The sequence below is a fragment of the Hyperolius riggenbachi genome, chromosome 4 (assembly GCF_040937935.1).
Source record: "Hyperolius riggenbachi isolate aHypRig1 chromosome 4, aHypRig1.pri, whole genome shotgun sequence".
NCBI lineage: Eukaryota > Metazoa > Chordata > Amphibia > Anura > Hyperoliidae > Hyperolius > Hyperolius riggenbachi.
Genome location: NC_090649.1, coordinates 284,759,928 through 284,785,538, shown reverse-complemented (window position 1 = coordinate 284,785,538; position 25,611 = coordinate 284,759,928). Strand labels below are relative to the sequence as shown.

The window sequence follows — 25,611 nt, the reverse complement described above, 5'->3', positions numbered from 1 at the left end:
GAGAACACACTGGAACTGCGCTCCATACCTCTGTTTCTCCCTCACACCACCAGTGAACTCATGTTTCTTATGTTTCTTTCATTGTGAGATTTCTCTTTTTTGTTGTTTCAGTTGTCTATTGTCAGGGCCGGTTTAAGCAACAATGGGGCCCCAGGGCAAAATAAACCTGGGGGGCCCCCCCAACATATACCCCGGAACAAAGAGACCTTTTTTGCAGCTGGTATAGTCAGGGTGTGAAGCCCCAATCGGTCGGAGCTCCACATTCTGGCTATTCCAGCCTGCATGGGGGACAAGGGGTTAAAAAGTTTCAGGAGGGGGGACCCCACAATTTTTTTTTTAAATTCCCACACTCTAAACATTAAAAAAAAAAAATTGGGAAAATAGGAAAACATGCCAGGGATCTTCATACAGCCATATTGCGGCTGTATAGCGATCCCTGGCCAAAGCGCTGCGGCTGCGTATGGACCCCCTGGAAACCCCGTCAGGAAATTTATTGCGCTTTCGTTTGATGCATGTAAAATTACACTACCGTTAGGTTTGCTACTAAAAGTGACATTTACCGCATTTAAAAGTATACTTTTTTTCCTTCAAAACTTTAAAATCGATTTTCTCAAAAACTATAAGGTCTTTTTGAAAAATTGTTTTTTCCTCTTATTCCTAATGATCTCCTTAACATACCCTGCAAATTTAGGGTTTCTAGCATTTAAGGTGGATTTGCTATTAACCATTAAAGTCGGCAGGTTTTTAAATGTGTTTTTTTTTCCTTTGAAACTTTAAAATCGATTTTCTCAAAAACTATAAGGCCGATTTTGAAAAAAATGTTTTCCTCTTGTAGCCACTGGGGGCCCCTACAAGCTCTGGGGCCCTGGGGCAGCTGCCTCCTTTGCCTTAATGGTAGCGCCGGCCCTGTCTATTGTGCTCTTGTTCTGTTACAGTGCAACTTCACTGTAATAATAAAACTTATTATCCCTACATGGAATTCATTAATCAAAGGACAATAAATGTTATCTTTCAATTTCAGTATGTAGAGGCTATAAATCTTGAATACTGCGAAATATACATTTGCTGGACACCTGCTCAAAATTCACATATCTCTATTTGTGCAAACAGTTCCGTGCTTACTAAGCACTCTGCACAAAGTAGGGGGTAAAATCTCAGGCATCCTTTACTATCTCTCTAGGTGTATAAAATAATCAATATTTACACAGGTCAGGAAAGTACGTATCTGTAGAGATGCCATGGATGCCTAATTTTTTGGATAAACCCCCTGAACACAGAAAGCTACACTTCCTGGCTGCTTTATTCGAAACATCTGTTCAGTGGCCTGTATCTATCTCCCTCCACCATCCTACTTCAATAGTCTCTCTACAACCCTTCTCCTCATCTTGCTACCACTTTCATCATCTCTCTGTGTCTCTTCCTGTCACGTCACTGTCTTGCTCACCACTGCCTCTGGTAGGCCAGAACAAAGAGAATGGAGTGTAAGCCACATGGGATTGCCATGGTTACATTAATATATATATATGCATGTTAAAGGACAGCTGTAACATTGTAAGGCAAAAACGCTAGATACTCACCTAAGAGGGGGGAAGTATCTGGATCCTTTAGGGCCTTCCCGTTCCTCTGTGTGTCCCCTAGTTCCAATGCCCGGCTCCCGTTCAAATCTCCCACTGGCTGTGTCTTCAGGGTCTCCAAATACTACCCAAGACGTGCGCACCCGAGCTTCCGTAGCAGTCCAAAAATACCTTGAATGGGGCTCGGCAGTGGAACGTGGGAATGCAGAGAGGAACAGGAAGGCTCTAAGGGATTCAGAGCCTTCCTGTAATGAATAGCAGAGATGCCGCCGCGTGGGCAAGCGGCAGGGCGGCTATCTCCGCGTTCCAGCCGCGCAGCAACATGCTGCTGGTTCGCCTGGTCCTTCTAGTGCACACAGATTGAGAGCTACACGCGCGCGCATGCGCCAGGCGACAGGACCTTTATGCTAGCAGAAGGGGAGTCAGCTGATCATGCCGATCAGCTGATCCCAGCTATGCTCCGGATTGGCTGAGTGACTGGGGCGGCGCTGTGGAGCGCTCTGGGTATATATAGGACTTGCCTGGAAGTTGCAAGTTGTCTGCTGTTGCGAATGCTTACGTGTGAGCGCTCAGACCCCAGTCAGATCTTGCAGTGTGTTAGAACCAGCCGGAGCTGGGAATTCACACTTAGTCAGATTCCGTGGATAGCCTTTAAAGTATTATTGTATTGTGATACTTGCTTACCATTCTATTAGACTAGTCCCCAGGTGTTGAGACCAAGAACCTCACACCTAAGACTAGGAGATTGCTACATTGCTACTGTTTATCTGTTAGACTAGTGCCCAGGTGTTGAGACCAAGGACCTCACACCTAAGACTAGGAGATTGCTACATTCCTACTGTTTATCTGTTAGACGAGTTCCCAGGTGTTGAGACCAAGGACCTCACACCTAAGACTAGTATTGACATATATACTGTTACCTGTTATGATCTCTGGCTTTCCTGACCACTCTCCTGCTTACTGATTCGGTACCTTTGCCTATCTGTTAACCTGTTGACAACATTTGCCTGTACCCGGATACCGAATCAGTCTTCTGTCTCTGTACCTTATCTGTCCATGTGTTGCCGACCTGGCTTGTCTGACCTTTCTGGCTGTCACTCACTCCTTGGGTGATCATCCTTCCTGTACTGTCCGTGACGCTTGCTCTTCAGGTGTTCATTAGCTGCAAGGGTCACCTGCTCCTCAGGAGACCATCTTGCAGCTCAGGCAGTGGTCTCTACCCCTCAGGAGTCCACTGGCTGCAGTACAGTCTGATTCCCAGTCCATCGGGGAATCCTTGGCTGCAGCACAGTCTGATTCCCTGCTCCTCAGGGAATCCTTGGCTGCAGCCCGATCACATCTCTCATTTTCACCAGTTACCACTCTTGCTGCCCGGTCAGTGGTCCCTGCCCCTCAGGTGTCCACTGGCTGTAGTACCATCCAAGGTTCCCTGCTCCTCAGGGAATCATCGGCTGCAGTACAGTCTGTATCTCCTCCACATAAGGAGATCATCTTCAGCACAGTCAGTGGTAACCTGCCCCTCAGGGGTCCACTGGCTGCAGTGCAGTCTGATTCCCTGCTCTTCAGGGAATCCTTGGCTGCAATAGTGTCTGTATCTCCCGCTCCTCGGGAGAGAACTTCTCTGTATACTGTTGCACAAAACACATTATCACATTGGGTGTCCTGTGTCTAGCTATACTCGTATTATTGGTGATTCTGCAGATCACCACATAATCAGGTATAGCATCTGTATTATTGGTGATACTGTAGATCACCAATAATCAGAAAAAACTCTGTGTTGCTGACACCAATTGTTACACTTCCCTCCTCATAGGTGAATGTCTAACTTTCTTTTTTTCAGATTACAGTTGCCCTTTAACCTTTCAGTAAAACTTTATTTGGCTGCAAGGCTGAATTTTTACTGCTGCTGGAGAAGTGTGCCTTCTCCAGCCTGGTAGGCAAGGCATGGTATGCAGAGTGGTGCAGAGAGCGGTTATAGTTACCTGTTCCGGGCGCTGGACCGGCTTACTCTCTTCAGCCACCTGAAGCAATACACTCCACATCCTCTTCTGACTTCTGATTACATGTGATGGGGCTCAGAGGATAGTGTCAGCAGTGCAGCGCCACCTGGTGGTGGAAGAGGGGTGATGTAAGAGACTCTTTCATTACTCTTCTTCCACCACCGAGTGGTGCTGCACTGCTGACACTATCCTTTGAGCCCCGATAATAACGTGATCGGAAGTCAGAAGAAGTTGTTGGGAGTGTATCGCCACTGGTGGAGAAAGAGGAGAAGCTGGTCCAGCGTCCGGAACAGGTAACTATTTAAATCTAAGGCCTTATCTCTATCTGTACACTGCTAGTTGCATTTTCTGAAATGAACATGTATGCAATTTGCAGGGACATTAGTCGTGCATTGACCGTACTGTGTGATATTTCCATCCATGCATTGCAATTCACTGTGGAATCTTAATGCATGGTTGCATGCATTTTTTGTGTAATCCACTGCGACTCCTTTCTTTATAATAAATGGGATCCCATTGCAGAGCCTTCCTTGTCCTCTATCAGTGTCCTTGTTCCAGTGCTGTCCCTCTTTTGAGTTTGTTGTCTCCAGGAGCCCTCAGAAGGCTTTGGAAGCACTCCAGTTTCCCCCGAGTGCTTCCAAAGATGAAAAGCTCTGACCTGTGTATTCCCGAGCGCTCACTCCCACATGTGCAGTGCGGAGTCGCCCATCTTCAAAAGCACTCAGGGACATGAATTCTTACCAAGGCTTCAGAGGGTCCCTGAAGGCGCATTCAACCTGTTTGTTGTATACCTGGAATAGGGGTGACAGCGCTGGACCAAGCGAGGACAGGAAAGGCTCTATAGGTTCTAGTGGGAATGGTATATGGAGCGCTTCACAGCCTGGCTTTTAGTGGGTTGATAGGTGTAATTTGCTATTTTGACTGATGAATAAACCATTTTTTTAATATACGGCACTCCCTGAGTGATGACACTTAATTTGCTGCTTATTTCTATAGGCTATACAGCCTTCCTGCTCTATAGGTATCTGTTTTTTTTTGTATTTGCTTCAGTATTACTTAAAGGGGTTCTTTCGCGAAAAAAGTAGGCAGTTAAAAAATGTAACAGATGACAGGTTTTGGGCCAGTCCATCTTTTTAAGGGGGATTCTCAGGGCTTTCTTTGTTTTCAACAGCATTTCCTGAACAACAGTTTAACTGCCAAAATAGCAAGATACCAGCCGGCCTCCCTAATCACTTGCACACTATTATGTCAGTTACATTTTGCAACTGTTGTTCAGGAAATGCTGTTGAAAACAAAGAAAGCCCCGAGAATCCCCCTTAAAAAGATGGACTGGCCCAAAACCTGTCATCTGTCACATTTTTTAACTGCCTACTTTTTTCGCGAAAGAACTCCTTTAAATAGTTTATTTAAAGCCACAGTAAATGGTGCCTATGGTTTATTTGAAATCTATTGGGGGTGGTTCTTCTAGTTTTATAATTTGTAATGTCTATTGTAAGTTTAAGGTTTATGTATTGCCATATCCAATCTCATGCCTTCCCCTCCGATACTTCTTTCTGTCTTTCTGCCACATCTCTGCCTTTTCTATTTGTCTGGTTCTTGTTTCCCTTATGCTGGGCATAGACGGCTCGTTTGTGCGCCGGAGTCGAGCCGCTGGTTCGATGGTGGAGCGTCCCCGCTCGTCAGTGCGGGTGCGTGGATCGAACCCCACTCGTCCCCGTGGGCACTTCCTTATCTGCGCTTCGTTTCTTCCATTGTCCGCCCGCGGGGATCGAGCGCGGTGTCGATCTGGCGCGGTGATCGGACAGGTCGGATATTATCAATCGAGCCATCAGCGGCTCGATTGATAATAAAAAACGAGCCATGTATGCCCAGCATTACACACACCTACCTGTTTTTGTTTGCCTTTTGCCTCTCTTCATTTTTCTTCTACTCTTCAGGATCTCACTTTTTATTTTTGGCTGTTTTTCTCACTTTGGCCCATAAGCAATTAACTTTTTCACCTGAGTTTTTCTCCTAGGTGACAGTTTCACACCTAGCCATAAAATACCTTTTAAACCAGCAGGATGCAAGAAAACACTTAAAATAAATTTGATAGTACTTTTTCACCAACTTTTGGGTACTTTTTCAATTGCAAAATGCTGAAATGTTATTTTTTACAGAAGCTGAAAATGATCTCCTAGGAGATAATTGCATATGAGCCATTTTCTCTCCTGCTGCATCTCTCACACACTCTCTCTGGCCCATATGCAATTTACTTTTTCACCTGACTTTTCACTTAGGTGATATTTTCACACCTTGGGCCATATGCAATTCACTTTTTCACCTGAGTTTTCTCCTAGGAGATAATTTTTTATCTTCGATTTAAAATAACTTTCCAGCACGTTTCTACAAAAAAAGTCCAAAAAAGTAGGTGAAAGAGTACTATACAAAATATTTTGAGTATTTTCTTGCCTGTTGGAGGCTTAAAAGGCATTTTATTGAAAAGTTTAAAAATATTACCTAGGAGAAAACTCAGGAGAAAAGGGAAATTGCCCGCAGCACAGATCAGATAGCAGGGCGATTAGACTTCCCCCCTTTTTTCCCCACTAGGGGGATGTCCTGCTGGGGGGGTCTGATCGCCGCCGGCTGTTTGCACTTGCGGGGGGGGGCTCTCTTCAAAGCCCCCCTCCGCAGCGCTTTCTGGCCTCCTTCCCCTTCCCTCCCTCTCTCTCCCCCTGTTAGCGGCGCAGGATGGAAATCCGTCCTGCGCCGCCTCAGATAGGCTTCAGTGGCCGGGGATCGCCGATCTCCTCTACGGCGCTGCTGCGCAGCAGCGCCGTATGTATGTAAACAGCGGGGAAAATTTTCCCCGCGTGTTTACATTTACCCTGCGAGCCGCGATCGGAGGCTCGCAGGGTGTTCACGGAGACACCTTCCGTGAACTGACATGGAACGGCCGCTCGTATGTTTCCATGGAAACCACTTCAGGATTCAGGGGCGTACTTATGCGTACGCAGAATCCTGAAGTGGTTAAAATGCCACAAACAAGAAAATAATCAACATCATTTTGATGTTGCTCTTTTGCCTACTTTTTGGTACTTTTTCAATTGCAAAGTGCTTATTACAAAAGGAAGTAGAACAATTGTCTCCCAGTAGAAAACTTAGGAGAAAAAATGAATTGCATATGGGCCTCTGGGTCATATGCGGTTCACTTTTTCACCTGAGTTTTCTCCTAGGAGATATTTTTAAACTTGTCAATAAAATGCCTTTTAAGCCATCAACAAGCAAGAAAATATTCAAAATCATTTTGATAGTACTTTTTCACCTACTTTTTGGAACTTTTTTATTTGAAAAGTGCTGGAAAGTTATTTTAAATCGAAGATGAAAAATTATCTACTAGGAGAAAAGTCAGGTGAAAAAGTGAATTGCATATGGCCCCCTGTCTCTTGACCACCTTTTTCACTCTGAGGCCCGTATGCAATTCACGTTTTCTCCTGAGTTTTCTCCTATGTGATATTTTCAGACCTTGTCATAAAATGCCTTTTAACCTTTTCGGGACCGGCCACCTACCCCCCCTTAAGGACCAGGCATTTTGCGCGGGAAGGGGGTGCGCGCGTTTGGGGGGGTCAGGCGGCCGGATCCCGTGTGTGGCTGGCTGCTTTTGTTTCCCCCCATGGTGGCCTGGGCCCCCCCTTCTGCCAGCAGCCTTCACTTACCTTCCAGGCTCCAGCGATGAGCCGCACGGGACCCTCTTCTCCGGCCGGCATCTCCGTTCTGTCTGAAGTTCAGTTCCGGGTCGCGGCTTGATGACGTCATCAAGCCGGGACCCGACGCTGACGTCAGATGGAGCGGAGATGCCGGCCAGAGCGGAGGGGGGTGCCGATCGTCGCTGGAACGGCAGGGAGGTGAGTGGATCCTCTTCTTTTCCCCCCTGCCGCCGCAGCTGTCAAAGGGATCACTACGATCCGACAGCGATCGTAGTGATCACGTGATCAGCAGCCATACGCGATGGCTGCTGATCACTCGGGGGAGATGTCGGCTGTCATATGACAGCTTAATCTCCCCCTCCGGGTGCGCACGATCGCGTCGGGAGCGGAAACTGCGGGCCGGCGTAGATCCTACGCCGCATCAGGCTAGAACAGCCACAAGTGCGGCGTAGAATCTAATGCCGGTGGTCCCGAAAAGGTTAAACCATCAGCAAGCAAAAAAATACACAAAATAAGTTTGATAGTACTTTTTCACCAACTTTTAGGTACTTTTTCAGTTTTAAAATGCTTAAAAGTTATTTTAAAGAGAATATACAAATGATCTCCTAGGAGATAACTCAAGAGAAAAAGTGAATTGCATATGGGCCTGAGGCCCTTATTCAATTCACTTTTTCTCCTAAGTTTTCTCCTAGGAGATAATTTTTCATCTTCGATTTATAATAACCTTTTAGCACTTTTCAATGGAAAAAAGTACCAAAAAGTCGGTGAAAAAGTACCGTAAAAATTATTTTAAGTATTTGTTTGCTTGCTGGGGATTTAAGGGGCATTTTATTTACAAATTTGTAAATTTCACCTAGGAGAAAACTCAGGTGAAAAAATGAATTGCATATGGGCCTGACTCTCTCTGCTTTGTGACACATCATAAACCTACAGCTTATCCTTTTAACGTTTCACCTGTGCCCGAATGGGCAAACGTTCATTGGTTATCGTTTATAAGATGTTAACTTAATTGGCAGTGTGCCATGCTGATCTTTTAGCTTCAGTAGTTCAGAATCGCACACCTGCAACAAGCATGCAGCCATTGAAGTCAGAACACCTACTGATGCATACTTGTTCTATGCCAGTGACTCAGAAGGTATTTGAGGCAGAAAATTTGAATGACAGGCAAACAGGTACAGTTTTAAAAATGAATAGAATCTGCAATGGCTCTTCCATATTCCTCTTACTTTAGGTTTATTTTTAAGGAAGCCTGCCACCCCATTCCTGTCATCAAAATGAATAAAGGAATGCAGTACTTAGATTATGTTTACCTTAAATTATTTATTTATTGTATTTATAAAGCGCCAACATATTACGTAGCGCTGAACATTAGTTTAGGTTACAGACAATATTTAGGGGTGACATAGAGCAATATGACAATACAGGAAGACAAGGAAAACCAGATCACGCAGCATAGTATGAGTACCAGGTAATGCTTAGTCAGTCATTGGATGGAGCATGGAGATTAGGCAAGTTAGGTTCACTCAAATGCATAGCATGGGTGCTCAGTAATGGAGGTGCATGATCAGGTAGGACACAAAAGGAGGAGGACCCTGCCCAAAGGCTTACAATCTAGATATAGGTGTTCTTGCATGAATAACCCCAGTCACTTCCCATGCATTTGTAGCATAACCAGCCTGTAATTATCACCCTAGTCTCTAGTGTGTCAGTAGAGCAAATACTGGATCATCCGCATGCATACCTCTCAACCATTCCGATTTTGCTGGGACCGTCCCGGGTTGGGAGGGATGGTCCCGTGTCCTGTGGAACCTCCAACTGTACCCCTGCCACCTCCTTCTCCTGCAGGACTGGGGCCTGGCCGATTAGTGGTGGGGGAGTTTGGGGAGCTGACTGATTCCTCCCTGTTCATGGTTCCCCTCTAGTGTGTTTCCCTGTTGAAGAGTAAAGTTTAACAGTGCAGCTTGATCAAGTCTAACCTGATCCAGATGTCTTCTCTATCCATCCTCCTCACTGGTTGGCCGCTCAGTGCTTCTTGTTCTCTTGCATGTCAGGTGACTACACAGAATGTGCAGAGACAGAGTGGTTAGAGAGCGGGCAGTTGGTGAGAAGGATGGACATCTGGATCCGGTAAGACTTGCTCAAGCCGCACTGCTGCGCTTTACTCTGCAATAGGAGGAGATACAGGAGTGGGCCCTTGAAAAACAAATTAATACAATAATGTCTAGTAATTAGACAGGACTAAAAACTGTCACATATTGGGTACTATATCCAATGAAAATTGAGGAGCAAATACATGTAGAGCAGCTGCCTAATCCCAACCAACCAGTTTCATACTTAGTTCAGTTCACATTGAGCCAAATGGCCAACTAGATGTTACATTGTGGTCCAGTTGGAGCCCAGAGCAGATGCGTTTCCACCATGGGCTTCTCTTGGGGTTACTGAACTGACAAGTGTAAGTTGACCTTATCTTAACATAGGTGGAGTTAACTGTCAGGTTTTGTGATCCAGCAAATAATGTCCTTTTTGCGTTGTAATGTGAACTGAGCATCCGAGCCCCCCCCCCCCCCAAAAAAAAAGAGTTACCTGGGGCTTCCAGCCCATGGCAGCCGATCTGTCCCTCACCGCAGCTCCGAGGTCCTAGGGTTTCCTCCGTTGCAGATGCTGACCTCGCCACGACGGCATCTTCTGCACCTGCGCGAATGCAGAACGCTCCCAGCCACGGGAGTGCGATCACGAGCCACTCGCCCATGCAGGCACAGAAGATGCTGACCTGGCGAGGTCAGCATCTGCAAAGGAGAGGACCCCGGAGCTGCAGCTACGGACAGATCGGCTGCCAGGTAAATAGGTCTAGTTTTGTTTTTGTTGGTTTTTTTCATTTAAAGGAAACCTAAGGTGAAAATAAACTGTCCTTCCAAGATGCCATTGCCTAGTAATGTTAAATGACAGATGGGTGGGATTGTGCATGAGTGGCCCAATCGTATCTGCACAACTTCTAAGTCAAGTGCATTCTGCTATTCAGCCTGAACTGATGGGCATAGTGCTGATGGGTTCTGCTGTACATCTAATCCTCTGTGTGCCTTTACTGATCTATATTATTGAACTGATGCACACTAGCACTTTGCTTTATAGCGCATATAGAAATCCAACTCCACTGTAACTGCTTCAGCACCCTGGGACAATGTATCCTGCTCATTAACGCTTTGCTGGCTTGATGACTTTGTAGCAGTGGCATAGCAAAAGGGGTTGCAGAGATTGCGACCGCATTGGGGTCCTTGGGCCAGGGGGGCCACCCTCTGCCACAGTATTAGCTCTTTATTGGTCCTGAGCTGATAATATTCACTTCTATTGAATAGTAGTGATCATTAACACACTTTTTCCTATTCGCCTCTTGCACCTGCCACACTGTGGTGATCCTTGATTGGTTTTGGTGCACTCTATCAATTGTTATGTATAGAGTGCTCGGGGGGCCCCAATGTAAATCTTGCTCTGGGGCCCACAGCTTTTTAGGTAGGTATGCCACTGCTTTGTAGATGCTTTTAGTGCAAGCAGTTAACTCTTTGCCGGCATGTTTCTTGAGGCATGGAGGGGTTCTTGCCACAGCATTTACTGCTATGACTGGGGATTCTGACACTGAACTTTCTATTAACTCTTGGTTCCTTTCCTTTATAATTGTTTTTTAATACTGCCTCTATTTGGTAGATGAACATGTCAGAATTTTGCTGTGTTTTCAGTGTAATTTATACTGAAGCTCTAATGATTGCTTTTGAGTTCTTCACACACATTTAGTTATTGTGAAGTCTTGACAAAGAGTTATTGTGAAGTCTTGATAACCTATAGCGGCCTCAAACATTTGCTGCTTCTTTTGAATTGATTAAATACATGTTTAACTGAATCCTTTTCTGAGTGCTACCTCCATCCTCATTGTGAGCATATCCATATGGTGATTTTATTCACCTAAGATTTAGTTACTGTGATGCAAAGTGAAAGGCGGTAATTTACTCACCTTGTAATGAAATAAGAAGAGGCCACAGAAGAATGTGTACAGTTCAGCTGTTAATATGGAAAGGTTGATAGCAGTTGCACTAGTTTTCTTTATCACCACAGGCATGAAGCTATAAAGGCCAAACATGCAGGCTGTGAATCCCACATAGAGCAAGCCTAGAAGAAAACAACATATGAAAGAAAAAATAAAATTTGATTAAAAAAGAAACCCACAAAATGGTCACCAAAACAAGCTGGAGCTGATGAGTTCAGCTCTACTCTCACACTGCACAGTTGCTCCAGTCCTTAGCTGAGCAGGTAAGGCTTGTGCTGTGCCACTGTGGCTGCTCACCCCAATGAATCAACCTTATAGTGCTGGTTATTATAGGGTACCCTGATATTGTTCCTCCATTGGATATATATATATACAGTGGCTTGCAAAAGTATTCGGCCCACTTGAAGTTTTCCACATTTTGTCATATTACTGCCACAAACCTGAATCCATTTTATTGGAATTTCACGTGAAATACCAATACAAAGTGGTGTACACATGAGAAGTGGAACAAAAATCATACATGATTCCAAACATTTTTTTTACAAATAAATGACTGCAAAGTGGGGTGTGCGTAATTATTCAGCCCCCTGAGTCAATACTTTGTAGAACTACCTTTTGCTGCAATTACAGCTGCCAGTCTTTTAGGGTATGTCTCTACCAGCTTTGCACATCTAGAGACTGAAATCCTTGCCCATTCTTCTTTGCAAAACAGCTCCAGCTTAGTCAGATTAGATGGACAGCGTTTGTGAACAGCAGTTCTCAGATCTTCGCACAGATTCTCGATTGGATTTAGATCTGGACTTTGACTGGGCCATTCTAACACATGGATATGTTTTGTTTTAAACCATTCCACTGTTGCCCTGGCTTTATGTTTAGGGTCGTTGTCCTGCTGGAAGGTGAACCTCCACCTCAGTCTCAAGTCCTTTGCAGACTCCAAGAGGCTTTCTTCCAAGATTGCCCTGTATTTGGCTCCATCCATCTTCCCATCAACTCTGACCACCTTCACTGTCCCTGCTGAAGAGAAGCACCCCCAGAGCATGATGCTGCCACCACCATATTTGACAGTGGGGATGGTGTGTTCAGAGTGATGTGCAGTGTTAGTTTTCCACCACACATAGCGTTTTGCATTTTGGCCAAAAAGTTCCATTTTGGTCTCATCTGACCAGAGCACCTTCTTCCACATGTTTGTTGTGTCCCCCACATGGCTTGTGGCAAACAGCAAATGGGACTTCTTATGCTCCTCTGTTAACAATGGCTTTCTTCTTGCCACTCTTCTATAAAGGCCAACTTTTTGCAGTGCTCGACTAATAGTTGTCCTATGGACAGATTCCCCCACCTGAGCTGTAGATCTCTGCAGTTCGTCCAAAGTCACCATGGGCCTCTTGACTGCATTTCTGATCAGTGCTCTCCTTGTTCTGCCTGTGAGTTTAGGTGGATGGCCTTGTCTTGGTAGGTGTTCAGTTGTGCCATACTCCTTCCATTTTTGAATGATCGCTTGAACAGTGCTTTGTAGGATGTTCAAGGCTTTGGAAATCTTTTTGCAGCCTAAGCCTGCTTTAAATTTCTCAATAACTTTATCCCTGACCTGTCTGGTGTGTTCTTTGGACTTCATGGTGTTGTTGCTCCCAATATCCTCTTAGACAACCTCTCAGGCTGTCACAGAGCAGCTGTATTTGTACTGACATTAGATTACACACAGGTACACTCTATTTAGTCATTAGCACTCATCAGGCAATGTCTATGGGCAACTGACTGCACTCATACCAAAGGGGGCTGAATAATTACGCACACCCCACTTTGCAGTTATTTATTTGTAAAAAAAAATGTTTGGAATCCTGTATGATTTTCGTACCACTTCTCACGTGTAAACCACTTTGTATTGGTCTTTCACATGGAATTCCAATAACATTGATTCATGTTTGTGGCAGTAATGTGACAAAATGTGGAAAACTTCAAGGCGGCTGAATACTTTTGCAAGCCACTATATATATATATATATATATATATATATATAAGTATCTGGCCCCCTTGAAATTTTCCACATTTTGTCATATTAACCACTTGAGGACCCACCCTTTACCCCCCCCCCCCTTAAGGACCAGCGTTATTTTTTGTGATCTGTGCTGGGTGGGCTCTGCAGCCCCCAGCACAGATCATGTTTCATGCAGAGCGATCAGATCGCCCCCCTTTTTTCCCCCCTATGGGGATGGTGTGCAGGGGGGGTCTGATCGCTCTGGTGGGCAGGCTTGTTGCGGGGGGGGCACCTCAAAGCCCCCCTCCGCGGCGAAATTCCCCCCTCCCTCTCCTACCTGCTCATCCCCGGTGATCGGGGCTGCACAGAACGCTATCCGTCCTGTGCAGCCAGTGACAGGCTGTCCCCTGTCACATGGCGGCGATCCCCGGCCGCTGATTGGCCGGGGATCGCCGATCTGCCTTACGGCGCTGCTGCGCAGCAGCGCCGTACAATGTAAAGAAAGCGGATTATGTCCGCTTGTGTTTACATTTAGCCTGCGAGCCGTGATCGGCGGCCCGCAGGCTATTCACGGAGCCCCCCGCCGTGAATTGACAGGAAGCAGCCGCTGGCGCGAGCGGCTGCTTCCTGATTAATTAGCCTGCAGCCGGCGACGCAGAACTGCGTCGCTGGTCCTGCAGCTGCCACTTTGCCGACGCACGGTATAAGCGTGCGGTCGGCAAGTGGTTAAAGAGTAACTGTCAGGCTAAAAAAGCTAATTTAAACCTTTATTCTCCTGTGTTAAACCGTTTAGAAGGAAGCCAAAAAGGCAATACTGAAGTTAAAAATCTCTCTTACTTTGTTGTTGGATTAATAACAAGCCTCTTTATTCCCAAGCTCCTAAGGAGGCCACAGGTCTTCAGGCCGCAAGATACTGCAAAGCATTCTGGGGCTGCTTCTTCTCCCTGGTCCTCCCCTTCATTTCCCTATACCGCCCTAAGGCTGTTTTCACAGTGAGAAGTTACAGGCTCATGTTACAACAGCCTGTATCTTGCCTGTATCTTGCAGCCAAGCTCACAGCACTGAAAAAATCACAGGGCATATGTTCTGTTAGAGTATACTGCACCAGTCCGGTATTGTTCCTAATTAATATTCACTGCACTGCTATGTTGTCTGGATCATGAACCATTTAGGATCTTTGATCTGGATCTTTTTTGTGAGTCGAACCATCAGGAAGCAGGGTGAGGGAGGATATGACATCACAATTGGCTTCATACAAGACAGACAAACATGGAACCTGCCATGAGCTGTCAGGAGCATCAATCTCTGCAAATACTATATAAAAATTCTGTGAAATCCAAACGTGGACAGTGAAATGCATATGTAATGTAAGTACAGCCAATATTTAGCTACTGATATATGTGTTTTTTTTTTCCTCTGAGACCCTATACCTAACAATGCGGTGCGTTGAAAAATGGGTGTGACCATGACATTGTATGGGCGGAGCTAACATAATGATGTAACAGTGAGGCATAAGAAAGCAGTGTTTACGCCATGATGTGGTCAGTGGTCAGACGAGGTTTCGCATCATGGGTGTGCAGAAACTGTGTGATGCAATTTAATAGTATACCGTAACCCCAAAGCAGCAAACATAGCCAACTATGACCATTAAATAATAAAATGCAGCAACAGTTACCCCAGACACCAGAAAATAAACGCAATGTGGGCAAAATTTCAGCACAAAATAAACGCAATGGGCAACATGTCAGCACAAAATAAACGCAATGGGCAACATGTCAGCACAAAATAAATGCATTGTGGGAAACATGTCAGCACAAAATAAACGCTTTGCGGACACAAAATAAACGCACTGTGGGCAAACATGTCAGCACAAAATAAACGCACTGTGGGCAACGTCAGTACAAAATAAACGCAATGCAAGCAACATGTCAGCACAAAATAAACGCACTGTGGGCAACGTCAGTACAAAATAAACGCACTGCGGGCAAACATTTCACCTGAAAATAAACGCACTGCGGGCAAACATTTTACCAGAAAATAAATGCACTGCGGGCAATCATTTCACCAGAAAATAAATGCACTGCGGGCAAACATTTCACCAGAAAATAAACGCACTGCGGGCAAACATTTCACCAGAAAATAAACGCACTGCGGGCAAACATTTCACCAGAAAATAAACGCACTGCGGGCACACATTTCACCAGAAAATAAACGCACTGCGGGCAAACATGTCACCAGAAAATAAATGCACTGCGGGCAAACATGTCACCAGAAAATAAACACACTGCGTGCAAACATTTCACCAGAAAATAAACGCACTGCGGGCAAACATGTCACCAGAAAATAAACGCACTGCGGGCAAACATGTCACCAGAAAATAAACACACTGCGGGCAAACATGCCACCAGAAAATAAACGCACTGCGGGCAAACATGTCACCAGTAAATAAACACACTGCGGGCAAACATTTCACCAGAAAATAAACGCACTGCGGGCAAACATTTCACCAGAAAATAAACGCAATGGGGGCAAACATGTCACCAGAACATAAACGCAATGGGGGCACAGTTCACCTGGAAAAACAAGCATTTACTCACCTGGCAGAAGTCTCCTCTGGCGCGCTGCTCCTGAGACCGTCTTGTTCCTCCTGCAGTCTCCCGCGCTCAGAGTGCAGGGCTACGGCAAGATGGCGCCCAAAGCCCTGTACTGGAGACACAAATAGTCTCCAGTACAGGGCTTCGGCAGCCATCTTGCTGTAGCCCTGCTCGTCTGCCGGTGTCGGAACAGACACCGGAAGACTAAGGAGGGTGGAGCAGGGGCTGCGGGCAATGAACTGGCACGGCGTCTATAGACGCCGCAGCCAGTTTATGCAATACAGTGACCAGAGTCCCGAGGCCGTGACGTCCCGCTGCTAAAAGCGGCACGTTTCCGGGGACCTCATGCAGCCTGGGACAGCAGACCCCGAATCCGGGACGCGTCCCGGGCAATCTGGGACGTCTGGTCACTCTATTTAAAGCCACAAACAGAAATCAATTTTAATGGAATTCCACGTGAAAGACCAATACAAATTGGTGCACACGTGAGAAGTGGAACGAAAATCATACATGATTCCAAACATTTAAAAAAAAGCAAAAGAAAAAACAAAACTGCAAAGTAGGGTGTGCATAATTATTCAGCCCCCTTTGGTCTGAGTGCAGTCAGTTGCCCATAGACATTGCCTGATGAGTGCTAATGACTAAATAGAGTGCACCTGTGTGTAATCTAATGTCAGTACAAATACAGCTGCTCTGCAACGGCCTCAGAGGTTGTCTAAGAGAATCTTGGGAGCAACAACACCATGAAGTCCAAAGAACACACCAGACAGGTCAGGGATAAAGTTATTGAGAAATTTAAAGGCGGCTTAGGCTGCAAAAAGATTTCCAAAGCCTTGAACATCCCACGGAGAGCTGTTCAAGCGATCATTCAGAAATGGAAGGAGTATGGCTCGACTGTAAACCTACCAAGACAAGGCCGTCCACCTAAACTCACAGGCCGAACAAGGAGAGCGCTGATCAGAAATGCAGTCAAGAAGCCCATGGTGACTCTGGACAAGCTGCAGAGATCTACAGCTTAGGTGGGGGAATCTGTCCAAAGGACAAGTATTAGTCATGCACTGAACACAGTTGGCCTTTATGGAAGAGTTGCAAGAAGAAAGCCATTGTTAACAGAAAAGCATAAGAAGTCCCGTTTGCAGTTTGCCACAAGCCATGTGGGGGACACAGCAAACATGTGGAAGAAGGTGCTCTGGTCAGATGAGACCAAAATGGAACTTTTTGGCCAAAATGCAAAACACTATGTGTAGCGGAAAACTAACATACTTTGTATTGGTCTTTCAAGTGGAATTCCAATAAAATTGATTCATGTTTGTGGCTTTAAAGAGAGTCTGAAGCGAGAATAAATCTCGCTTCAGACCTCATAGATAGCAGGGGCATGTGTGCCCCTGCTAAACCGCCGCCATCCCACGGCTTAACGGGGGTCCCTTCACCCCCAAATCCCCTCCGTAAAGCGGGGGAGCGCTTCCGCATTGGGGCAGGGCTAACCGCCGCAGCCCTGCCTCCCGGGCGTCTATCAGACGCGTATCTCCGCCTCTCCCCCGCCCCTCTCAGTCTTCCTTCACTGAGAGGGGTGGGGAAGAGGCGGCGATGCGCGTCTGATAGACGCGACTGGAGGCAGGGCTGCAGCTGTTAGCCCTCCAGGAAGGGAAGATTTACGACCAAGACTACGACCAAGTCTTGCGGGGTGGGTTTGGGGGTGAAGGGACCCCCGTTTAGAGGCGCGATAGCGGCGGTTTAGCAGGGGCACACATGCCCCTGCTAAGTATGAGCTCTGAAGCGAGATTTATTCTCGCTTCAGAGTCTCTAATATGACAAAATGTGGAAAACTTCAAGGGGGCCAAATACTTTTGCAAACCACTGTAGGTCACTGAGTATTGAGTAATTGTGTGTTAGGGTTAGAAAAAGTGGGCGGAGCAAACACCAGCCAAATACATACCCAGGCAACGCTGGGACATCAGCTAGTATATACTGTATATATATATATATATATATATATATATGTATGTATGTATGTATATATATATTTATATATATATATATAAAATCAAAAATTCTGTTTTTCTAAATAAAGATAGTCAGTGAGATGCACATAGCTCTGGCAAATGAAGTGCATATGTATAGAGTTTGGAACTGGGATAATTACAATCGACAGAAAATGTATTTACTTGACCCAATTCTAAGCTGAATTTAGCATTAAGGGGGTTCTCTGGTATGTTTAAAAAAACTAAAACTGACACTTACCTGGGGCTTCTATCGGCCCCCTGCAGCTGTAATGTCCTGCACCGTCCTCCTCTGATGCTACGTTCCCCGCCGCCGGTAACCTGCTAATTCATTTAACTAGACATGCTAGCACCCTTGCGCGTCATCGGAAGCTTACTGCGCAGGCGCAGTACGAATTTTTCTTGTAATGCGCCTACTCAGTAAGCTCCCGATGACGCGCGCGGGAGCGAGCACGCGTGCAGCCGCAGTTCTATTCGTCTAGTCAAATGAATAATTAGCAGGTTCTGGCGGCGGGGAACAGAGCATCGGAGGAGAACGGTGAGGGACATTACAGCTGCAGGGGGCCGATAGAAGCCCCAGGTAAGTGTCAGTTTTAGCTTTTTTTAAAACATACCAGAGAACCCCTTTAAATTTGCATGTAAGTCACAATTATGTTCATCTCGTTGACCATCTCTAATGCAAATCTATGCATAGTGTGTGTGATGGTGGGTTGGGGGGATTTAATATGGAACCTCTTAAAGCTCATCACACCACCTGTATTACATATTACTTACCACGCGTAAATGATTTTAAAAGAGGGGAAATTCTTTATTAGCACAAATGCACAAAAACCAAAGGGGGCTTTTATGTCAAGTCATACAGGTGATAGCCAGGGAAGGGTTTCTGTGCTATCCAAGGACACCATCAGTACATCACAATAAAAAACTACAAGTCTGGCAGATTAAATATACAAGCCATACCTGGAATTTCACAAAAGCATGACATGGGAAAAATAAGCTGTCAGTATCATCTATAAATGGCTAGTTACAATTCTTACAAAGTGGCCGCTCCTTTACTCCTGCACTGAGCCCTGTCGCATCCTGTAGCTGTTTAGGACGTGATCCCTGCACTTTTGATTGGCCCAATAGGCTGCCTGTCAACTGTTCTTTAACAGTTTCGGGAATCCTTGAACTGGAATAAATATACAAAGCAGGTGTTCTAATAAACACCGGCTGCAGACTTTTTGTAGGTGCAACTCAGAAACTATATAAGATCAGGCATTTGGTGTTCTTTAACCCACTCCTGACCACCTAACGCCGATGGGCGAGTGGCTCTCTGGGGACTGCCTATCGCCGATTGGCGTCAAAGTGCGGTGGGTGGGATTAGAAGGGAACGCCCCTGTGGGTAAACAAAGCGGGTATCCGTCATCAGCCTGCCAGCCACAATCGGACCTGGCAGGCTGATTTCACAAGAAAAAAGGTAAAATATATGTATACAGCGCTCTAGCGCAGCACTGTAAAGACAACGGCTTTGTCACTTAACTGTCCCTCTGACGGACTTACAATCTACTCCCTATCACAGGCATATTACTATGTATTTAATGTGTATTGTATGGATCGTAGTGTAGGGATAATTTAGGGGGAGGAAGGGGGGGGGGTACAAAATCTTGCTCTTTTTCTCTGGACATCCTCGGACAGCACCCTGAGAAGATGTCCACTCCCACATTCACTGGACAGGACCGCACTAAAGAATTTGCATAGTTAGGCAGTATAAAAGGCAGCATTTCACATACCACATCAGTTTTTTGTCCTGTCCACGCAGGATGCACTTCGTCGAAACGTCTGAGGCTTTCCATGCCAGGGAGCAGGGGCTGCTGCCAGAAGGCTGCCAGGAATACCGTAAGCCAGGCTGGTCTAAGGTGGGGAGCTTTCCGCAGCATAGACGCCAGACGCTACGGAAGCCCGCCCAGAGCGCGCGCACACGCGGAAACCGGAAGTTCCGGTTTACTCGCCCTCTGTCAGCTGATCGGGTCATGTGAGGCAGCCAGGAGGGGAACGCCGAGCGCCATTGCGGGCTCAGGAAGCCTGTCAGCGTCCTACGGAACTTGCGGACGGCAATGGTTGTAGGTAGGCACCTCTTTCGGCTGCACAGGGGGCATTTTGGCTGGGTGGGCTTGTGGGTATTTAAGGCTCCTGGTTTTCAGCCTCCAGTGTGAATCGGCTGACCATGGAGCAGGCTGCTGGATCCTCCTCTCAGGCTGCGGAGCAAGGTTCCAATTCCTCTCTGGTAAACTAATCCTGCTGGTGGGATTGCTTTACATTTATATTTTATATACTATATTAGTATATTTTACTGAGGGGCCTTTTTTCTGTTTTGTTCTCTCTCCTTCTCTTATACAGCCCAATCCAAGAGATAAAGGAGAAAAACATAAGAAAGCAGAACAGAAAACTGATACAAAGAGATGTTCAATTTGTTCCACTAGGATTCCTATATCTTCAAAATCTTTATGTCAGAAATGTGCTGATAAGGTTGTGAAGCAAGAATCTTCTGGGGTATTAAAGGAGTTTGTGGGATGGATGAAATCTGAACTATCATCTACCTTTCAAGCTTTCAAAGGAGTGGCTACCCACACCTCTCCTCCCCCTCCTACCCCTCCCCTTCCTTCAGCACCTACAGAGGTTACTTCTGATAAAATGCAACATCCATCTAAGAAAAGGAAGCTTGATAGAGAGGAGGAAGTATCAGATCTCTCTGAGGGAGAGGTGGAGGATTCATCTTTTGAGGGTAGTTTTATTGATTCGGAGGAAGAAAAGGAAAAGGCATTGAAATCTGCAAAGTTTGCTTTTGCTGTTGATGACTTGGATAAGTTACTGTCTACAATGCATATTACTATGGGTGTTAAAGCCGAACATAAGGAATTGTCTGCTATGGATAAAATGTATGAAAGCCTGTCAGTGGTACAATCAACCTTCATTCCGGTTCATGAGAACCTTAAGGAGATGATAGACAAAGAATGGAATGTACCAGAAAGGAGAGTATTTTGGCCAAAATCGTTAGCTAGAAGATATCCTTTTAGACTTGAGGATCAGAAATTTTGGGGTCCAGTTCCGAAGCTGGATCCCTCAATTTCTAGAATGTCTAGAAGTTCAGACCTCCTGTTTGAGGTGTTTTAAAAGATATCATGGATAAAAAGATGGACAACTTATTGCGTAGAGCATGGGAGTCATCTACTACAGGGTTTAAACCTGCTGTTGCATCCACAGCCATGGCACGTTGCTTAAAAATCTGGTTAGAACAACTTCATATGCATATAGCAGGAGATACGCCAAGAGAGGAGATCTTGAAAGCATTCCCTACCTTGTTTCTAGTAGTAAATTATCTTTCTGATGCAGCAGATGAATCTGTAAGGCTGTCAGCTAGGACATCAGCATTAGTAAATTCTACAAGACGTGCGGTTTGGCTAAGAACATGGCAGGGAGATTCATCATCAAAATCACGTTTATGTGGCATTCCGTGTGAGGGAAACCTTTTGTTTGGTAGCAAGTTGGAGGAGACCCTTGACAGATCATCAGATAGGAAGAAAAATTTCCCAATTAAGAGGAAAACCTTTCGTTTCCAGAGATCCTTTCGTAACCAGAAGAAGCAAAGCAATACCTCTACAGGAAGTGGTAGAGGAAGATGGAATACAGCAAAAGGTCCAAGAGCCAGATCAAATTTCCTACTTAATCCCTCCAGCTCAGTTACAACGCCAAAGCAACAATGACGCCATAATTCCAGTAGGAGGAAGGATCACGCATTTTTTCGAGACTTGGCAGGAACATTTCCAGAACAAATGGATAAGATCGATTGTATTAGAGGGATACGATCTGGAGTTTGTAAGGATTCCTCATTCAAGATTTTGTGTAACCCCCCCACCCAAAGGATATGATTGTTCAGAAGGCACTGATGGAATCGATTGCCTCCCTACTGGAGAAGAAGGTGATACGCCAGGTACCCGCCTCTCACATGCATGCAGGCTTCTACTCCCCTGTCTTCCTAGTCAAAAAACCCAAAGGAGATTACAGGTTCATCATAAATCTAAAGTCATTGAACAGATTCATCTTATACAAAAGATTTCGAATGGACAATATGAGGACAGTAGTGAACCTACTACAGAGAGACTGTTATATGGTGTCCCTAGACCTCAGAGATGCATACTTACACATCCCCATGAGTCTGAGATCACAGAGGTTTCTGAGATTTGCCATCAGGACTGCAGGGGAGGTAAGACATTACCAGTTCACTTCTTTACCATTTGGGTTATCATCAGCACCATGGTTATTTACTAAGATAATGGCAGAAGTTCTGTCAGTGCTTAGAATACGATCTATTCAGGTTATATCATACTTAGATGACCTGCTGATATGGGGCCCTTCTACAGAGTCAGTTTCATATCAGTTGAGCTATACAATTAACTTTCTGGAGTCATTAGGTTGGCTCATGAACTGGGAGAAATCTTGTCTTCAACCTTCAAAAGTCATGAATTATTTAGGCCTTACGATTAATTCTTCTGTTCAGAAAGTTTTTCTGCCTGTTGATAAGGGTCAAAGATTAATCAATTGTATTCTTTCCTTTCAGAGTGCTCAGACCACAACAATAAGAGAAGCTATGTCACTTCTGGGGCTCATGACTTCTGCCTTCATGACTATGGTTTGGGGACAGTTTCATTCAAGGCAACTCCAGGTATGGATCCTGAGGGTATGGAACAAGAAGAAGTCTTCTCTAGACGACAGGGTACTGATCCCTCCCAAGGTGAAGCTTTCTTTGGACTGGTGGAAGGAACAAGTACATCTCTCGACAGGCCGTCTCTGGAACTTTCCAACAGAATGCATTCTGACAACAGATGCAAGTGCAATAGGGTGGGGGGCACACTTCAAGAATATGCCAGCCCAGGGTCTATGGTCTCAAACTCTAAGCAGCATGCCATCGAACAACAGAGAGTTGGAAGCAGTCAGATTGGCTCTAGAACATTTCTCCTCATTCCTCCAGATGAAACATGTGTTGATCCAGACAGACAATTCTTCAGTAGTGGCATACCTGAACAGGCAGGGGGGTACCAGGAGTGCTTCCCTTTGGAGTCAGACTCAAAGGATAATGTCCTGGGCGGAACAATGGACTTGTTCTCTAAAAGCTATACATTTGAAAGGTTCTCGAAATTGCATGGCAGATTTCCTCAGTCGGGAGACTTTGTTACAGGACGAGTGGAGCCTTCACCAGGAAGTGTTTCAAGAGATTCTGCAGAAATGGGGCAGTCCAGACATAGACTTATTTGCTTCCAAGCACAACAACAAATGCCCTCAGTTCTGTTCCCTCTCTCGGGAGGACAACTCAAAGGTCATAGATGCCTTCTCAATCAAGTGGGAGTTTCCTCTGGTCTATGCCTTTCCACCAATTACAGTGATTCCGAAAGTACTGAACAAAATAATGCAGGAGAAGGTCAGAGCGATATTGATAACTCCTTTTTGGCCAAAAAGACCTTGGTTTTCGCTGCTGAAAAGGTTAGCTGTAGAGGATCCCTGGATATTACCGAACAGACCAGACTTACTATCTCAGGGCCCGTTCTTCCATCCACAGCTGACCATGTTCAAGCTAACAGCGTGGAACCTGAATGGACACTCCTGAAACAAAAGGGATTTTCAGAAGAACTTATAAAAACTTTGATTTGCAGCAGAAAGGAGGTAACTAGAAAAATGTATGCGAAGGCTTGGAGAACTTATTCTGATTGGTGCTCAAGGAAAGGGGTCTCAAGAACTTTGATATCCTCTGTATTAGAGTTTTTACAGGCAGGATTCGCAATGGGCCTAAGCATCAGCACATTAAAAGTACAGACGGCTGCATTAAGTGTATTCTTGGAGAAAAAATTATCAGAAGATCGCTTTATAATTCAGTTCTTCCATGCAACGTCTAGGTTGAAACCAAAACAGAGAATAAGGACCCCACCTTGGGATTTAAACACAGTGTTACAGGCTTTTTCATTACATCCCTTTGAGCCATTATCAGAAATATCGGAGAAAAACCTTACTTTGAAGGCAGTGTTTCTACTAGCAATTTGTTCTGCAAGGCGTGTAAACGAGATCCAGGCCTTGTCGATTGATGAACCATACTGCATTGTTTCAGACGATCACTTTAAAGATGGACCCTACCTTTCTACCAAAAGTGGTCTCGGATTTTCACCGGTCACAGGAGATTTACTTACCTTCTTTTTGTCCAAATCCTTCAAATGACAAGGAAAGGAAGTTGCAGGCTGTTGATGTTAGACGCTGTATCTTACAGTATATGGAGGTCACTAACAGTTGGAGAAGGTCTAGGGCGATGTTTGTCCTTCATTCAGGACCAAACAGAGGAAGGCAAGCTTCAAAAGCTACCATAGCACGATGGTTAAGACAGGCCATTTCCCTGGCCTACAGCGTGCAGAATAAGAGAGTGCCAGCATCCATCAAGGCTCACTCCACGAGATCGATGTCAACTTCTTGGGCAGAGAGGGCAGGAGCCAGTATTGAGCAGATTTGCCGAGCAGCTACCTGGTCTTCTTCAAACACTTTTGCTAAACATTATAAGCTAGACGTATCTGCTAGTAGAGATTTAGCCTTTGGCAGAAAGGTTTTACAGGCAGTTATCCCTCCCTAGATATCATGTTCTTGTTTATCTTCTCAGGGTGCTGTCCGAGGATGTCCAGAGAAAGACTAGATTACTTACCGGTAATGTCTTTTCTGGTAATCCGAAGGACAGCACCCGTTGACGCCCACCCATGTAAATAAAAAATTTATATTGAAGCATCATTTGGTGTCTTGTCTTTTTTTATAACTGATGTGGTATGTGAAATGCTGCCTTTTATACTGCCTAACTATGCAAATTCTTTAGTGCGGTCCTGTCCAGTGAATGTGGGAGTGGACATCTTCTCAGGGTGCTGTCCTTCGGATTACCAGAAAAGACATTACCGGTAAGTAATCTAGTCTTTTGTTGTTATTAAAAAAAAACCTGACAATAGCAGCAGCAATTGGAGACCTCCAAAAGACAGCTCTATTAGTGAGAGGAAAAGGAGGTAAAATTCATTTGGATGCTACGTTGTATGGCCAAGCAATAAACTGTTAGGGCTCGTTCACACTGCAGGCATTTTCTCAATTTTTTCTCCCACGTGCACTTTTTAAAAACGCTCCCTGAACACTTGTGCAATGAATGTCTATGAGAAGGTTCATATCAGCACAGATCGTGTGCTGTGCGGGCAGCAAAGCGGTGCGTGGACCATTTTTGAGGCGATTCTGCCTCAATGGAAGGTATAGGAAAAAACGCAAAATGCTTACAAAATCGATTTGTGCATCGATTACATTCGCGTTTTTAAGAATAAATACAATGTATTTATTCTTTTCCGGGTCAAAGAGTTCACTTCCTGACTTGCGTCAGGGAGTGAATTACAAAACCGCTTGGGAAAAACGCTTAGAAAACCGCTTAGCACAAAAACGAATCGCCCACACAAGCGCTGCAAATAAAAAATAAAGACGCATCAAACACCGCCAAAAGTCAACGGGCACGCGAACGGAACGCAATGTGAACAAGGCCCTAAAATGGCGAAGAGCTGAATTGTAAAAAAATCACCTGGTTACTAGAGGTATAAACCTGTGGTCCTCAAGAGGTTAAAATGATTGTCAGTCTTTAAAAATTAAAGTGAATCTAGCAGTTAACATGTTTCAATAGATAGAAATGCATATTTTTTGGTAGGAATTCTGTTCTGA

General features: G+C 45.2%; 2 protein-coding genes and 1 long non-coding RNA gene across 3 annotated transcripts in view; 2 read left to right on the top strand and 1 right to left on the bottom strand.

Moving 5' to 3' along the window:
• Positions 1–25,611, bottom strand: part of SLC35F1 (solute carrier family 35 member F1) — a 450,499-nt gene that overhangs the window by 5,168 nt on the left and 419,720 nt on the right. Inside the window, exon 7 of the mRNA XM_068231363.1 lies at positions 11,264–11,418. Within this exon, the coding sequence (XP_068087464.1) occupies positions 11,264–11,418 (155 nt within the window). The remainder of the gene's footprint in view (positions 1–11,263; positions 11,419–25,611) is intronic.
• LOC137503838 (uncharacterized) overlaps positions 1–25,611 on the top strand; it is a 126,017-nt gene that overhangs the window by 69,472 nt on the left and 30,934 nt on the right. The gene's annotated exons all lie outside the window — the stretch shown is intronic.
• LOC137571064 (uncharacterized) lies at positions 21,768–24,105 on the top strand. The gene is made up of 2 exons (XM_068279751.1): positions 21,768–22,105; positions 22,460–24,105. The coding sequence occupies exon 2, from the start codon at positions 22,567–22,569 to the stop codon at positions 24,103–24,105; it is 1,539 nt and encodes a 512-aa protein (XP_068135852.1). The 5' UTR covers positions 21,768–22,105; positions 22,460–22,566.